The following is a 17,002-nucleotide window of genomic DNA, read 5'->3' as shown; positions in this document are numbered from 1 at the left end:
GTCTTCTTATCTAATCTTTAGCTGTTTATTGCTCAGTTAAATTTCTTCTGAACAAAGGGCTTAGCAAAATATCAGTATAGATATTATGGAATAACAAGACATAATGACTCTTCACTTACTTTACTCAGTTCTCTGGGACTGTTTTTTCTCCCCTCTTTTTTCTTCCTTATGATCCCATATGGAGTGAGGGTCTGATTCTTAGTGCAGGTTTTAGCTAATTGCACAGGGCCGCAAACACTTTTTAGGTAGGTAAACTACATACTTCTAAGTGTGAAAGGTGGCAACCAAAATAATGTTTCACATTGTAAATTATCTGACCTTTCAGTTAAACATCTGTTACTGGCTTAATGGCCACTAATGGTGCTCCAGGAACAGAAATAATTTACTGCCTTTTACTCCTTTTGTATTATACTGCCAACTCAGCAATGGGCTGAAGTAAAGCCAGAGGGACAGCACTGGTGGAAAGCAGAGCATCAAGTCCCACGGCAGTCACAAGTATGAGGCCATGTGAAAAAGGACAGGAGGTGAATCCTGTAGGGCTCTACCAAAACAATTGTGGAAACTATTAGCTTATCATCTCTTTACTATGAGCAAGAGTAGAGATGGCAAAATCTTATTACCTACCCTTCACAGGTACTAACAACCAGCCTACTATTCATAAAATGTGGCATGAGCCATGAAACACACTAAAGTTCTTTGACCTCATTACTCATGAGATGCCTTCCAATTTTAAATGCTTGGAAAAAGCTAATTTTGAGTTTTGATGAACTACTTAAATCTTGATACAGGAAACAGGATCACATCTTCACTATTTCATAAAAGAGAAATAAATAGCTAAGTTGAAAACCTACAAAAATAGATTCAATTTGACAAAGATCTAAATAGCATGGACATGAAAGTTCAGTGGCATGAGAACAGTGATTACATTAATCAGATTTCCTCACCAGAGTTCAAGGCCATTATTTGAAAAAGAGACTTCTTGCTTCCGTCCTCAAGAAGTCATGCCTGATTACAAAACCCCCAGCTAAATTCTAGCTGCAGTGACGTTCATGTGAATTTTGCTAAAGGCTTCAGCAGGAGCAGGATTTTGTCCTGTTTTCCCTGGCACAAACACAACACAATGGGGAGACATGCAAAGCCCTCTGCTGAGTCCAGGTCTTTCTGGCCAAGCGATCCCTTGTAAATGCTGAATGTGCTTCCAGATGCTGACTCCAGACAGCCTCTGCAGCCTCTAATGCCGTGCTACAAGTGATTTCACACAGCCCTGGAGCTGGTAGAGCTCTGTTAAACCCTCTCAAAGAAACAAGAAAAGAAAAACAACTCTAAGGAAGGTAATATGATATGTACATATTCTCATTAAATCAGCACTATTTCCCTTCTGAATTAAATGAAATCAATACCTTTCATTTTTAAGGATATATTCTTCATACTCCATCCAGATGCAAGAATGACAGTAAGTTCAGTTAACAGTTTCTGGTTTAATTCTACTCGATTTTCAATGTGCATTGACTTGCAGTTTCCTTATTATAACCTCACAAATTTAATAGTGCAACGTTCCCTGAGCTGCCTTACTAAGATTCTTAATTTTGGATCCAAACACCCACTTTTCAGAAGTATTCTTCATTTGCTTGATTATTAAACATGTAAAGCAAGCTCTTCAAAGATCAAGAGCATCAACTCTTTTCCCAGGAGCAGTGTTTCATTTTTTTATATGCCAATATAATGTCTATCATTCAGTCCAAATTGCAATTCCCTTTAAGACCTACTCAAACACAAACGAGTAAGCTAAAGATTAACCTGCAAAAGCAATTATTATTATTATTAAAAGCATTAATAGAACAAAACAAAAAGAAGAGGCATAAAATGAATACAGAAAGCAGATGCAGTCATTGACTGACAGAAACTGGACCAAGATAATGCTGGTAAAAAATGACATTCATTGAGATGCATAAGAAAGAGATAAAAATGCTTTGTCACCACTCATTTTTTCCCATATGTTTTCCTGGTACAGCACATTTCTGAGACCATGTCACTGGCTTTACTTCATAGAGATAAAATGGGAAAACAATGACTGTATTGTGCCTTCCTATCTCTAAATAAATTTGATTTGATAAGGGTACTTTGCCATCAGGTTCCTGTTCCTTTTATGTGTAATTCATGTGATTGCTAACGAAAGCTCATTAAGAAAGAAGCCTTTGCCTGTCACCAGACAAAGGAGGATGTAAAAGCACTTCATTGTTCCTGCTCTGAAGGAAAACAATTTGCCATAGCCAGACCCACCTCCCAGCAGTGCCAAGCACATGGTAATTTATTACCTCTGGATGTCTGATTTCAAGCAAAGGAAACTGAAATGTCATACCTTCATTCATAACACCGTCTCATGGAATTATTTTTTCCGGATTCCTGGGAAGTTGAAATATTTGAGAAGAATATCAGGAACTGTTGTTTTAGCCTGTTTGGTGAGTAGATAATTGCCTTCCAACTCTATTCTTTCAGGAAATGATGTGAGTGTTGCATTGTTCCTAGATGGGGGCAGCAATGTTTTTTAACAAGACACACACATACATATTTTTAAAAGAAACAAAACACAATAAAAACATGCAGTCTAAGCCACTGTACTGGACCAGACTTTTTGAATCTGGCAGAGATAAGGGGTTGGCCCAGACAACATGTCCACATTTCACATAACTCAGAGCATTCTTTAGAAGGGATGTAAGCAACGCTTTTAGTTGAAGTACAAAAAAAAAAAAAAGAGACATTTCAAACAAAACCTTTTATGATGTGAGAGTAAAAAGCTCATTATGTTAAGTGATATCAAGCATGACCAGAAAAGACCCTAGGGAGAAATTACACTTTCTTTATTGGATTCTGTGGGACAAACCAGCCTGGGAACTTGAAAGCAGAAGGAAGGTGCACGTGGAAATCACATCATATATGAAGAATAATTCTTTACCGTGTGAAAATTATTTGGAAATAGTTTTCAGCTAAAGTTTCTCTTCATGGCAGCGTTTTCAAAGGGAGCACACTGAGGCAATGACCTACAGTAGCACTGATACAATGGCTGCTGGATAACCTCCTCATAGAGGTATGTGGTCCTAGTCCAGTTACGTGTCAACGGGCAAAATACAACGAGGACTGAAACTTGTAAGAACAAGGGCTCAGTTTGAGCCTCTTTCTTTATTTTGACTAAAGATAATGGCAAAAATTTAACACAGTTAAACTTCAAAAGAAAAAAAGAAAAGTGAACACAGTTAAATTTTCACAGTTTTTCAATTTCAATTTAATTTTTGATTGAAGTAAAATTTGGCCTGGAAAGGGTGTACTATTTCTTCTAAGGGAGAGGGGTTTAAAGACTAAGGGAAAGCACGCAGGAACTCTGCTATGGCTTTCCATGCTCCAGATTGACCACCACACATTTCTCGAGGCATCCTCTGAAAACAAACTCAAGGAAGATTTTTTGCATTTAGTGACCATGTGCTGATGGTGACCACCTCAGTGGCAAATACAAACTGTACAACAACCTGATGTAATGGGCTGCATTGTCCATTTCCCCCTACCTCAACATCTGGCTAAGAAACAAATGTCAATAATTAGACAGCTTTATTACATAATATTCTGTTTCTGGATGTTTTAAAGGAAATTGCATATGCTGTACCATCTGCAAGCCACAGCTGCAATAAAGTTTCAAAACACAATGCATCCTGGTCATTCCAAATTTATTTTTTTTTTTTAGTACATGTGTATATATTTTGAGATTTGGTGTTTTGGTTTTTTGAGTCTTTTTACAACTAGAGATGGTAGCCAGTGATTAGGCCCACTTGTCCTGGATACATGTGTACACAAAAAAGTGTTAAACAAAACAGGAGAAAGGTGCTGTCCTACATTAGGTATCTGTACGATATTTGTATTCTGTACAAGGTGCCCCAGACAGCAAATTAATCACACTGGCTGATAAAATGAGCATCTCTAAACTTGCTCAAGACACAAGTATCACAGTCCTGTTAGCTTCAAGTGCTTCTTGATTCCAGAAAATTTTTCCACTCTGGTGATGTATTGCAGGCTGCTTATTGTAAAAAAAGTTTTGAATCCTTAGGACTTTGAGAGCTTGACAGTTAACTCCTTAGGATTCCAAAAGCTAATTTTGGAATTAGCTTGATTGAAACCAAGCTGCTACTTAGGCATACTACTGCAATTCTACTTTACAATTTTGAACATATATTGTTTAGTAAATAAATGATGCCCGATTTTCTTTCAAATCAGTACATTGGAAGGATGCACAGTATTTCCTATTTATGTAATTCAGCTTAGAAGGTTTCTAGTTGACATAGAATATTGGAACATATTTAGAGCCATCTGGAGAGGGGATTTTCAGGAACTGGAATTTATTTAATGAGGGCTAAAAACATCTGGAAAGGACAAACTTGTGTCCCCTCATAAAGGACTTCCTATAACCTCAAGCAATCCTGAACTAAATTTCCCAGGGCTAAAGCTACTGAAAAGTGCTGTGCACATTCTAGAACACATTGTAGCAAGAGGCGTTTTTGCATATCCTAGTTTGGGAAAGCACTGACTAGGGACCACCCCACAGGCCTTCCAAATCAAGAAGGTAAATTTATTTTACAATCAATTCAAAGACAAGTAAAAATGCTTATCCAGTTCCTGCAACATTTACTGCAGCAAGAACAAAGGTTTGTTGTCTTTTTTTCCAGATTAAAGAATATTGGGACCATATATCATGAAATGCTGGATAAATTTATAGAATATGTCCATCTCAAAATGTTAGTAATGAGTACCAAGCAAAAGCCATACATAGTACCTTGGTTCCCACTAAATTCCATTACATCACAAATGCAATGTCTGATAAAAACAAATAATAATAATAAATACATATATACTCAATTGCGGGTCTCCTTGTATCCACCTAGTGGGTCATTAGTGGAAGACTGAGGAAATGCAAGGTTTTATTTCAAATTACAGTTTTAACATACAGTATTGTCCACCCTTCAGTACAGTTGTCTTGAAAGCTCATCTTGAAAGGGTTGTCTTTTTCTCCACCATCTACAAAATGAAGTTAAATAAAAATCTGAACCAACTATGTTCTGATTCGGCCCAGATAAAGCATGGAAGGTGGCAAACTGAAACTTAGCTGGGTAGTTCTACATGATTACTAGTTAGGAAGTACAAGCCTGAACCCAGATTTTCAAAGCTACAGCTTTACACCCTAGCAGGACTTCTGCAAAGTTTTCTTCTTTCCAATGCTCATAATTGCCTTGAGTAAATTTGTTCCTACTTTGCTCATTGCTTATACATCTAACCACCAAGGTACTGCATGCAGAACTGTACACTCTGCAGAACTGGAAGTTACATGGATGTGGAGTAATGTATTTTACAGGATTTCTTTCAACCCTATAAAACTCCCTTTGTTAATTGCTTCAAAATAGACTCTGATGCTTTTTGACTTCTGCCCTCTCTTTTAAGTGTCTACATTATTTGGATTTTTTGAACAATCTTTGACTATTAAACTATTTATGAAAGTTGTGGTAATCATTAACATCCTACTACAACTGCTGCAATTCCATCTTCCTGCAAATTCTGCTGCACCTTGACACACAGACCAGAAGTTTGGCCAACAGCACTGGGCATATTGCATCTTTAAACACTTTGAGAAGTCCATTTCATCATAAGCAATTAAAATAACTGGCCTGTTTCTAAGATGTCTGGTACAGTAATTTGATTCAAAAATTTTATTTGCAGAAGAGCCCATTTCCTTTTTATGGCGTAATCTCCTTCAATAAGCTTAAATTTTTGCATAAAATCTTCAGAAAACCTGATCCACTAAAACCAACAGTAGTGTTAGAATGCAGCTCTTAAAAGTTTTAATGTCCAACATTTGAGTCTAATCTGAGATTATAATAAATTTTAATTAGAATGCAAAAGAACTGCAGACAACCTTGTTCACATCAGCACATGTTACATAAATAACTTTAAGAGTGTTCTGTTCTAATGGAGCAAATGCCACTTGTAGCAGCCACTGGTAAATAGTGTCACTTTATAATATAAAGTATGCAGCTTCATCCATCAAGTGTTTTTTACTTACACAAAACACTGTGTTACAACTGAACAGTATACCTCGTATAAAACCAGGCTTCCTCATGCTCCTTCTCCAAACTACACTGACACCTACTGGGGAACTGCTCAGAATCCACACCCTTGAGACTACATTCAGCATTTTTCAACTCAGCAGTGAACTGATTCAATTCACTGCCTGATTATGCCATGTGTCTGCTGTATAGTTTGACTTCTGAAAAAAAAAACACAATTTTTGAGGAAAGATCTAACAAGCCATAAATTATCAGAGAAGATGTGATGTTCCAGTTGTAATGATCTACCTTTTCTTTAAAATGTATGTCATTTCTTTAAAATGACCTAGTGTCACCATGAAAAGAAGCAGAGGAAAAACATACAAATCAGCATTCTTCTTCATTCCTAGGAATAAAACAATGTGGTAGGCCTTGGATATAAAACATTCCAAGAAGAACAGCACTTAGGTTCTTTGTTAATATAAGGCAGTTAAAGAAACCCCAAACCCTTAAATACCTCTTCAGTTCCTCAATTTGTTATTGCTCCTAAGAAGGGGCAGATTTCATAAAGCAGTTCCAAGGAAGCCACCAGCTTCTTGCTATGTGTTTGTTAGAACAGAAAGACTAGGAAAATATTCCAGTGGTTACATGACTCCCAACCCCACTTTCAGTTCCAAAGAAGATCTCAGCAAAATAAGCAGCACTAATATTCAAACAAAAAGTTATACATATAGTCTGGTACGAAAAGGACTGCAAAACTCACCTTTCATACTAGAAGTTAAGTTAATATTGAGGACTTTTTTCAACTCCTATTGGAATCCAATGCAAACTTCTATCAGGTTTAACAGGGATTAAATAAAGCCTCAAGGTTTTTAAAACTATGGAATCCAGTCATGTAAAATTGCAAGTATAATGTGAAACACTTCCTTCATCACCAATGGCATAAAACCAACTATTAAACTATTGATTTTTCTATTTCTCCCAAATAGCTGAGACTGTGAATAACAAAATCTGGAATTTTGCAAAGAAAGTTGCACTGTGGAGGACTATTGTGCACAGACAGACCATAGTCCCACTTCGATAAAAAAATGATGATGATAGGAATCTTTACCAGTCAGACATACTGAGATAGTATTGGACACATCAGGTATTGGTTGAGATTTTTTAAGCATTTGGACAGAAAAATAGGTTCTCCTACAAATGTTGGCAAGTTGCTTCAAACGTGATTAAACTTTTCCAAGCACCTACAGCATATCATGAAAAAAAAAAAAGTGGAAGTTACTAAATGAAATTATTTCAGGAACAGATATTTTTCATTTAGTCCCCACAATGAATAACATTGACCAAGAGGTAGACACATTTTGAAGAAGTGCACTTTCAAATGATCTCCAGCATAAAACATTCTGAAAGAGGAACACATTTTCTGTGTTACTACTTAAGAAGCTTTCAAAAAAAATCAGGAGTACACATCCCAGGTTTTGGAAATAGCACTTTATTTTCCAGTGAATATCCAACTTGTAACACTTGCATAATTGCTTATGAACCTTCAAATTGATGAAATCCTAAAACCTACAGGTCCAGTGCACAGTTACTTAGATATCTAAATCTTAATAAAAATTATCAGTGCAAAAATAAAAATTAATTCAGAATGCAGTTAAATGCATTTTGTTACAAAGATATTTGGGCTTTGAGCACATATACATCAAATAATCTGGTAAGAGAAGCCACTTCCAGTCTGTGCTCCAAACAAAACTATTCCACACCCAATTCTAAAGACAGGCAAGAACTAATTTTTTCTTTTTAAATGAAAAGTCTGAGCTTAGTTACAACATTCATCAGGGGTACACAAGCTGAGAAATATTACAGAAGTCACTCTCTATTCAGATAGGAGTTGTTCAAAAAAGAGGCTTTCCTATTTTTCATGTGTGGGATCCTTTTGAGACATCTATGTTTTTTCCATTCAGAACAGAGAATTAACAGCATTCCAGTGTGCCCAGTGTTGGCAAATCCTCTTTTCAGTCCAGATACACAATGATGATTGATGAAGCTGTTGGGCCCACAGTAGCAGGCAGAGCACCTTGGCAGGAATTCAGTGTTATTGAAAGAAATCTCAAATACTTATTCCATCTCCTCCACTAACTTTAATCACACTATCAAAATGCTGCCAGGAATGGAGCCTTGAAACCAAGCCATAAACCTACACAAGCAACCCTTGTTGGTACATTACTGCTTCAATACAGGTAAAGCATAAATTCTGTTTATTTTTACCTGTTTCCATTCTACATTGGACACTAGCTAAATTATGGAAAGATATTTCCTGCACAAACAGTTAGCTGGTAGCAAATTTCATTAAGGTACTGTGTCTCACTTTCCTTGGTTCATGAACTGATTGAGTTAACTTCTTCAGTTACACTGCTGGTAACTGCAATTTTGGGATAAAGGAAAGCAGTGCAGCAGCGTATTTCACATATGCTGTAAAAGTTGGTCAGAAAGCAGATCAGTACTACAGGCATTTAACCACTAATCTGCTCATTTGTTATGCTGATAAAGAAACAAAAATCTTACCTCAGTTGCTTCATAAAGTTCTGACAAGCTTATCCTAAGTAAACCAATAGCATGCCAAATATTTAAGGTAAAACGGTACTAGCTACAAAGCTAATACAAAGACTGATATGCTTCTCATGATCACTTTTTTAGCTTGCTTTGGCTTTGCTTAGAACAGTAAAAGAGATGCCTGAGACATTTACAGGGAGAAAAAAAAAGGAATTGTTGACCAAGCTTACCTTACAATTTTTATGTTAACAAAAGCCATTCAAATTGCAACTCTACTTCATAATACTGAACATTCAACCCAAAATTTGAATTAAAATTGGATTTAAAACTCTGTTGAGATCCTTCACTGGTTAATCTTCAAAGTAAAATATTCCATAAGACAAGTTTATTTTCTTGAAATCTACAAGCAGAATATAGTTTTCCCAGTGAATTCACAGCTAACCATGGCTGGAATCTATTAACCTACTTTTTGGGAAAGGGCTGTGGCTGCACACCAGGACAGTTGATATTACATTAGTGTCTGTTTTCCCAAATGATACGATACTCTGCGGATGGGAGAGAACTCCAGTTTGCAACTCCCTGAGCTTGATGTAGTCACACAATTTCCAGTTCCACCTTCCAATAAAGAAAGAAATACTGGCATTCCACCTGCCCTGAACCAAAAAAGCATAGATAGGCACTTAAATTGAAAGTATACAAACCTTTTCTTCCTGTACCAAGCCTATAGAGGAAATTCTCCTTTTTTCTATCAGCTTCAGCTTTCCAAAAGAACCTCAATTTAAGTCAGAAGCAACTGAGCATGGCACAAATCCAGCAGTATTGAAAAAAAGTCTTAAAAAGAAGCATATTTGGCCAGTTCCTTCTCCATCTCAGAATACTGCTCTTTGAGACGCTCCATAGCTTTTCTGTGCTCTTCATCCACCTCTGCACGTTTGTTCTGCTGTTCTTTCATGAACTCCTCCCAGTGGGCAATGCACTTCTCCTCACGAGCCATCACCTTGTCTGCCTGAATCTGACAGGAGGAAAATAGGAAGCTTTTAACAATCATTTCCATAGTAAAATAGGGGGGTAAATGAGAGCTACATAATGTTAAAGTATCTGGAAACTAGCAAGAAAACATATGGAAAGGGGAAACTAAAAAGAAAACTTTTATATTTGTATTGCCAATCCAAAACAAGTGGTAAAATGTCTGCAATATTATTAATGTGATTGTGCTAGCAATGATGCTATTTCTATAAAATACGATAACAGAGATATTAAATCTTTTGAAACTGGCAGCTAGTGTTTCTGCTTTAGCCAGCTAGCTCTCATTGTGACTAATGTCTTCCTTTATAAATAAGTTATTTTTCCCCTCATATTTTCCTACTGCTTGGCTTCTGCTAAGTCTAATTCCATTCACTATCTTATCTTGAAAAAAAAAAAAGTCTAGATAGCTAGAAAAAGAGATCATACACACATCCAATGCACATAACAAAACACAGTGTAATTCTGTGGATTGCTTGCAAACTGTATTGACAGTCTGGCCCCCTCATATTACAAGTGTAGAAGCCAAAATAAATCTAGGCAGTTGTTCTTCCATTTGCTCCATCTCCCAGCAAAACAGAGGATTAATCCTTCTTTTTTTAGCCCCTCTCCTTTTCAGAGTATCAACAATGACTATTTCTTATGTGTGGTATTTTTGTCAACTAAAGGCACTGGGAATCCATTTATATATTCTTACACACTCTCTCCGCTGTTCTTCAAGATCACACAGCACAGGCTAAATACCCGACTTTTTTCAGTGCAGCCTTTGATACACTTTAACAACATTATGCCAAGATCCATTTTATTTGCACCCAATACAGTAACATTTCCTGGCAAGATACACTAGTGCACACTAACAGTTTGATACACTACTTTGTATTCAACAGGTTTTGAAACATTGGTGTTTCAAACACTTATTGAGGTAATTACACATCACCTAACCAAGCCTGATGCTACATTCTGCCAAAATCTCATTATTTTTTCAGAACACATAATTTCAGAAAAGTAAGGAAAAGGTATTTCTCCTCAAGTGGCTGCACTACAATGACAACTTTTACCTTTATTTTTTAAAAATTTACCTACACGTTACTACTCCCATTTGGAAAGTTTCAAGCCAGAAAGTTGTACTATGAAAACTTTAAGAAATGCTACGAATCCTGGACACCTGTAACTACTCTTCCACTACATATTAAAAGAAAAAAAAGAGTGGAAACATACAGCTAATATTTTTTAAAAAGAACAGTCACCATTCTTACTGACTGTTCATTTTCTAAGTTATAAATTTCTTATTAAAGTTTTACTTCAAACAAACAGTAACAGAACTGTAAGAATTTCCTACCTCTCTATGAGTATCTACTCTAGTGTCAGACACAAGCAAATTCTGTCAGTGCTCAGACGTGTGTGTTGCCCAGTACCATATTCAATTGCAACTGCCCATCTTCATCAGTTGCAAAAAAGGAAAGAAAAACATGACTATCAGCTTACATCCATGAATGCACAGCCTGTTTTGCTTGATGGCCATGGAAATGTCTTTGGTTTTTCCTGAATTAAATTATAATCAACAGCATTTTGCAAGTAAAGAGATAACACAGGAATACAATAAAGAAGTAGTAATTGGAATACATGAAACTAATTTCTTGTATAATTTTCCAGGTTTTGGATTCAGAGCACATGTATTTCAAATAAGCAAAGTGTAGCCAACTGAAAAGGTTCCAATGATTCGCATGTTCCTATAATATACCTCTTCATTAAATAACCCATCCACAAGTGAAAAAAACACTTCCTTTTCAACAAGCAATATATATAATATGGTCAATGTTCTCAGCTAACTAGGAAAGATTTACATTTCCATTCTGGTAGGTTAGTAGATGTTTTTTGTTCCACAGAAAATAAGCATTTTTTATATTTAAGCTTTCCCTGTATGCGACAAATGTTATAGTCTGAGCTAGGAGGAAAAATAAACCAAAGGAAATAAAAAAAATAGTTTCCATATATCAGGAGATTGTAGAAAGAGTTAGCTAGATCCATTAACTTTGCAGTGAGCATTTTGTAAGTGCAGAAATCACCCCAAAAGAAGTTTTACTGCCAGTATAGAAAAATATGTTTTTAAGTTTTGCTATACTTAAGGCAGACAAACTTGCTGTGAAGCACAAGACTCTTGGATCACAAAAATCTATCCATCCATACTTTACCTTTCTTGCTTCACACTCCCTCTCTTGGAGTCTACGGACCATAGCATTGGCAGCTTGCACTGAAACAACAAATTGCAGTACATCAGCTGGAAATCAAAGGGATCGCATGAAAGGGATTTAGAAGATGCAAGGCTGTTGCAAGGTGAAGATTATATTCCACTGTGTCACTTAACTATGCCCAAGAGTCACCTGTACTTGCAGAAAATGCTTTACACTTACAACTTTAACACTTGTAAAAGTAAGCAGGCTTATTGCAGTGTTCAACCTTGGTATGTTTTAGAAGCCAAAAGCAGGAAGGCAGTGAGGTCCTCTTGTGCCCACACCCTTAGTGCTGCTGATGAGCTGGAGTGCAGTCCTCAGCACCTCAGAAGGACATCAAATACCACTCTCAAGTCAGTAAGTAGAAACAGGTGATCAAACTCTAACTCTTAAGTTAGCTGTTTTTTTTTTTTTTTCTTTATTTTTTCCCCATCAGCTGTGTATAGACTCCAAATATACAACATCTTTATGCTGGTAGTTGACACACCAAAAGGATTGCAGGAAAACATTGAAACTTAAAATTTAGTCATGCAAATAAGGCATCCTAATACCATCTAACTGGGGTGAACCTTCAATGCTGCTCCCTGACTTTCTCATGGCCAGCTGTGCAGTACATCTTCAGTAATAGAATCCTAGAATAGTTGAGGTGTTAAAGGACCTCTGGAGGTCATGTCCAACCTCCCTGTTCAAGCAGCAGCAGCTTGAGCCAGTTGTCCAGGACTGCATCCAGTTGCTGCTTGGGAAATTAGTGTGTTTAATTCTGCGTTAAAATTAAGTGTTAAATAAGTTATGGGGGGGGGGTGGAAAGTGTGTGGCAATACAGTTCCTATTTCCATTGACAGGTTTTCCCAGGCTTAGTCTGGGAGAGAAGAGATGGACTGAAATTTTGCCCATGGCTTTAGTCAATGTGGAGCACTATTTCCAAGTGAATAGGAAAAGAATGAGCTGAAACAGCTTCTACTTAAACAACAAAAAACTTTAATGTAACCTTAGCAAGAGCTGATTGGCTGGACTACTATGTATCAGAAAACATCCCTGTTGTTTTCCTTTTAAAGTTGTACAGAAGTGAGAACAATGCACATAAAGAATAGAAAATTACCCAAGTGTGGTAATTTTTTAACAAATCATACTTTAAATCCAAACTATCTAAATTTTGATGCCTCAAAATGATGCATCAAGAGCAATAAGAAGCAACCTTACATCTCTTGAAGGTTTCACTCAAATTGTCCTGCATTGCCTGCTCACACTTCGGAAGAACATGCTCATTTGTTTCAAAGATCGTATTTTTGAGATTTTCAAGTACTCGCAGTTCTCGGAGGCCACGTTTTTCCTGCCACAAAAATGAAAGAAAGTGAGTGGCTAGCAAGGAATTCCACTTCACAAATTAGAGATGGCTTCCTAGTTGATAAACCAATAGCTTTATCTCAAAAACTAGACCATTGTCTACTGAAGTGTTACTCTACTTACTTAACAACATAGATAAAATTGCCAAAAACAGAGAGCAATGTCCCATTCTTCACATTAAATTACAAAAATCCTTTGAATGACTCTTCTGGCCCTTGTGAGAAAAGACAGTATTAACTATTTACATACCATGGCGAAAAATGTCCTGTTTTTTATAGATAATTTACAGCATCTCTAAAACAACAGAGAGGAATACAGCATTTTAATTTTTATAATTCAAAAATGAAGTTACTGAGAAATAACATAGTAGTGATTCTACTTGCTTGATGTCTGACCTGCCACATTTAGTATGGCAGGAGGTGAAAACAATGCAAGTAAAATTGTTTTAACTGAAATAAAAGCAATGAAGTTGATTAAAAAATAATATAACACAATTGAATAAAGAGGCAGCTCTTCTAGATCACTACTGATCATGATTAATTACAAGTACACTAATTATAATCTTGTTTTATTGTCTAAATTTACAAAATAATCTATTTTTCTGAAGCCACAGCACTATCCCCACTCTGAATTTCACCAGCATTTTACTTTAGATAAAAACTCTACATAAACAAAAAATACTCTATCACATGAAGTGGGACAGGGATCACCACACCCATTTTAAAACTTCAGAAACAGAGACACAGACAAGCAAAACTCCTTAATTAAACAGGCTCCAGATTTCCAGAGTGCAAATCTCCATTCCTTGCACACTAGGTGCCAATCATTGAAAAAATAAGACCATATCTCAAATTAGAAACAAGTGGAATTTTTGGGTGCTGTTGGTCCTAAGCTCACTTAAAAGAAATTCTAAGTTGCAAAAATTCAAACAATTCTCTACTTTGCTATTTTCCCCCCATAAAAGTATAAACCAGTAACTAAATTTCAATAAAAGATCTAAGAATGTATTAAATTTGTCTAAGAAACAGAACAAGACTTCAAGTGAAATGAGACAAATACATGAATTATCAACCTAAAGATATAAATTCTAATTTTGTCCAGGAGTTTAATGCTTTCCTTCCTGTGGAATGACATTTAAAACTACTTACTGTATCCTACAGCTTAGTTAGGGAAAGCAGAGAAAAGAAGTAACTTCTCATGACTCTCGAGCCCATATGACACAGATCTGATGAGACTTTATTTCATCTCCATATTTTGCTACACCAGCAGAGACAAAATAGACCTGCTTGAAATATAAGCTGCAATCTAGGTTGTGAGGGGTGAGAGGGAAAGACATTTTAATGTCATTCAAATCAGGTCTGCATACTGGTATTTTGAGGTGTAGCTGCATTTTCAGTTAAATTTTTAAATTCCACATTCTGTAAGAAAGAAAATCCATACAGAAACAGCCTTTTGCTGGCATAGGATTAACATTTTCTAAACTTTTGCTGCCATCTTGTGGAAACCAAATTATACTTTCCAGGCAAATCTGTACATAAACACTTCTACACATTCAGTACTTAAGCCTTATTTGCAGCCAATCAAATAACAGCTATTCATTTTTTAATGATTTTATTACTTTGCACAAAGTGTTCCTCTTCTCTTCCAATAGTATAATCTTCCCTTGTGTAACGAAAATCAAAGAAAATAAAAATACAACTGTGCTAGCTGAATCCAGCTGAGGCATAAAGTAGCTTCTCAAAAAGATGTAAACCTACACTGGCCAATAATACTTTCCTTGAACCAACCAGACTTCTCTAAGATGTTAGGACAACATTTATTCTCCTACATCAAAATTCTTGCCAGTCTTCTGCAGGAAAAAAAAAAAACCCTCAAAAATCCACATTTATTTTCAAAAGTTTTAAAAGAAAAACACCTAAATTACTGCCTTGTTTGCTAAAGATGTAGATGTATACTACAGGTGTATTATTTTGGGGGAAAAAAAAATCCACGTCAAGCCCTTTTGAAGACAGTTCTGTACCTACTATGATATCTAAAAAGATGCTAAAGCTGTCAAAGTTTCAGACCCTGCCAGCATCCAATAAGATACAAATACTTACTTCAAATTCTTTAACAAAGTAACGTATTTCTCCCTGAATTACTGGTCGGTGATCCAGCAGTCTTGAGTACACTTCCCCAACATCTAGAAGATTAATGAAAGCCAGAATTTTAGTTTTTCTCTCACTCTCACACCAGGCGACACAACACAGGCAGCACACTATACCTCAGTGTGAGGAAGGACTATTACTCATCAAGCTCATACAAAACCAAAAGAGCACCAGAACAGAATTTGTAGGGTGACCTGTGTATCCAGCAAACTGCCAGCTTAGATAAAACACAATGAACCAGTATTCCAGATGCCAAAGACACCTTTCTGGAAAGGCAAATGCTCTCCTCTGCGGCTCAGCATCTTTTGTCTCAATCCTCTTCTCTTCAGTACAGCTTCCATATCCGATTGTTAATGCTGGTAAAAGACCTGAGCTAAATGCTGCAGCTTAACAGAGATCCACAGAGTAAGTGTGGGAGACTTCTGCAGCAAGAGACAGGAGGAATCCTCACTACAAAGGAAAACTGTCAGCATTTTCATGTATTCTAGGGCCAGACTTGAAATTTAGTCTTGGAAAAGAGTATTTACTATTTAAGTATATGTGGAGAAACAGGCTCGCCTGTCACAAAGAAAAAGGCTGCTAAGTTAAAAAGAACTGTGAGGGCATAGCAAATACTGTTTCAAGAAACAGAAAATGCAGTCCCAAAAAAAGACTTTCAGGTGGCACTGCCATCTAAAGGATGCGTTCTCCTGCCCCAGCTGATGGACCTGCTCTGTGGCTCTACTGTATCCACCTGTGTTTGTTCAACACCCTGAACCCCACCACGTTCAAAATGGTACAGAGCGATTATTTAGAAATTCGGGAAGGTCATGATTGCAATAAATAATGCATTGGCTAAGCAACTTCGCAGTCCAAAGGCTTCTGAGCACAGATTAACCACGACAAAACTTGGGTGAACAAGACCGAAAGTAAGAACTTCCCAGGAAACTCCATGCCCGTGGCAAGGTCCTCGGCGGCCGACTCGGCCCCCCGAGAAAACGCCACAGAGACACCCTGGTATCCAGTTCTGACAGACGAAAGCCAGTTAAGCCTCCCAGGCGTCCAGCTTTAAACCTCAGCACACGCCGCCGGACTGGGCGGAGAGCTGGAGGGCGCTGCAATCCCGGAGATCTGGCCCGGTCCTGGGGGGTCCCGGGACACTGCGGCTGCTCCCGGGGCCCCTGGGCCGTCTCTCCGCCGCTGCCGCGGGGTTACACAGCGGGCTCGGCACCTCTGGGCGCCCGCACCGCTCCCTCCTTACCCTTTATGATGGGCTGGATCGGGGACCCGGCGGCAGGAGAGTCCCGTCTCCTGTCGGCGGGCGGCGGGGCCGCCGCGCCGCCGCGGCCGGGGGACGCGGGGCCAGCCCCGCTCATGGCGCTCGGCGGCCCCCGGGCAGCGCAGCCCGGGCCGCGCCGGCCCTGCCCCGGCCTCCCTCCCGCAGAGCTTCCGCCGGGCCCGCTGCCGCGCCGTGAGGTCATCGCGGCGCGCCGGCCGCGGCTGCGGGAACCGCCCCCAGGAGGCGCGAGCCATCCCGAACCTGCGGGCGTGGGGACGGCTCTTGCCGGGGGAGAGACGCGCACGGGTCCGGAGAAGGGCGGCGGCGCTGGGGAAGGAGCTGGAGGGCATGTCCTGTGAGGAGCGG

At 38.2% G+C, this 17,002-nt stretch overlaps 1 protein-coding gene across 2 annotated transcripts; it reads right to left on the bottom strand.

The window, feature by feature from the left end:
- Positions 1-7,551: 7,551 nt before the first annotated feature.
- On the bottom strand, positions 7,552-16,738 carry BLOC1S5 (biogenesis of lysosomal organelles complex 1 subunit 5). 2 transcript variants are annotated; one of them, XM_053995368.1, is made up of 5 exons: positions 16,619-16,738; positions 15,331-15,413; positions 13,088-13,217; positions 11,849-11,934; positions 7,552-9,645 (listed from the first exon to the last, which is right to left on the bottom strand). In XM_053995368.1, the coding sequence occupies exons 1-5, from the start codon at positions 16,731-16,733 to the stop codon at positions 9,466-9,468; spliced, it is 594 nt and encodes a 197-aa protein (XP_053851343.1). In that variant the 5' UTR covers positions 16,734-16,738; the 3' UTR covers positions 7,552-9,465. The 2 variants fall into 2 exon arrangements, with proteins under 2 accessions (XP_053851343.1, XP_053851353.1); XM_053995378.1 differs by having other exon boundaries at positions 11,849-11,907.
- Positions 16,739-17,002: the final 264 nt, after the last annotated feature.

This window comes from Vidua macroura, chromosome 1 (assembly GCF_024509145.1).
Source record: "Vidua macroura isolate BioBank_ID:100142 chromosome 1, ASM2450914v1, whole genome shotgun sequence".
Taxonomy (NCBI): Eukaryota; Metazoa; Chordata; class Aves; order Passeriformes; family Viduidae; genus Vidua; species Vidua macroura.
The sequence above is the reverse complement of the archived record's forward strand: the minus strand, read 5'-3'. Positions and strand labels throughout refer to the sequence as shown.

Bases quoted from the DNA above. Each gene is read 5' to 3' on its own strand.
- BLOC1S5 (XM_053995368.1), bottom strand. From the start codon at position 16,733: ATGAGCGGGGCTGGCCCCGCGTCCCCCGGCCGCGGCGGCGCGGCGGCC. The intron at 15,414-16,618 runs GTAAGGAGGGAG...TTAATCTTCTAG, and splicing joins GATCCAGCCCATCATAAAGG to ATGTTGGGGAAGTGTACTCA. The intron at 11,935-13,087 runs GTAAGGTTGCTT...TTTGATTTCCAG, and splicing joins GAGTGAAACCTTCAAGAGAT to CTGATGTACTGCAATTTGTT.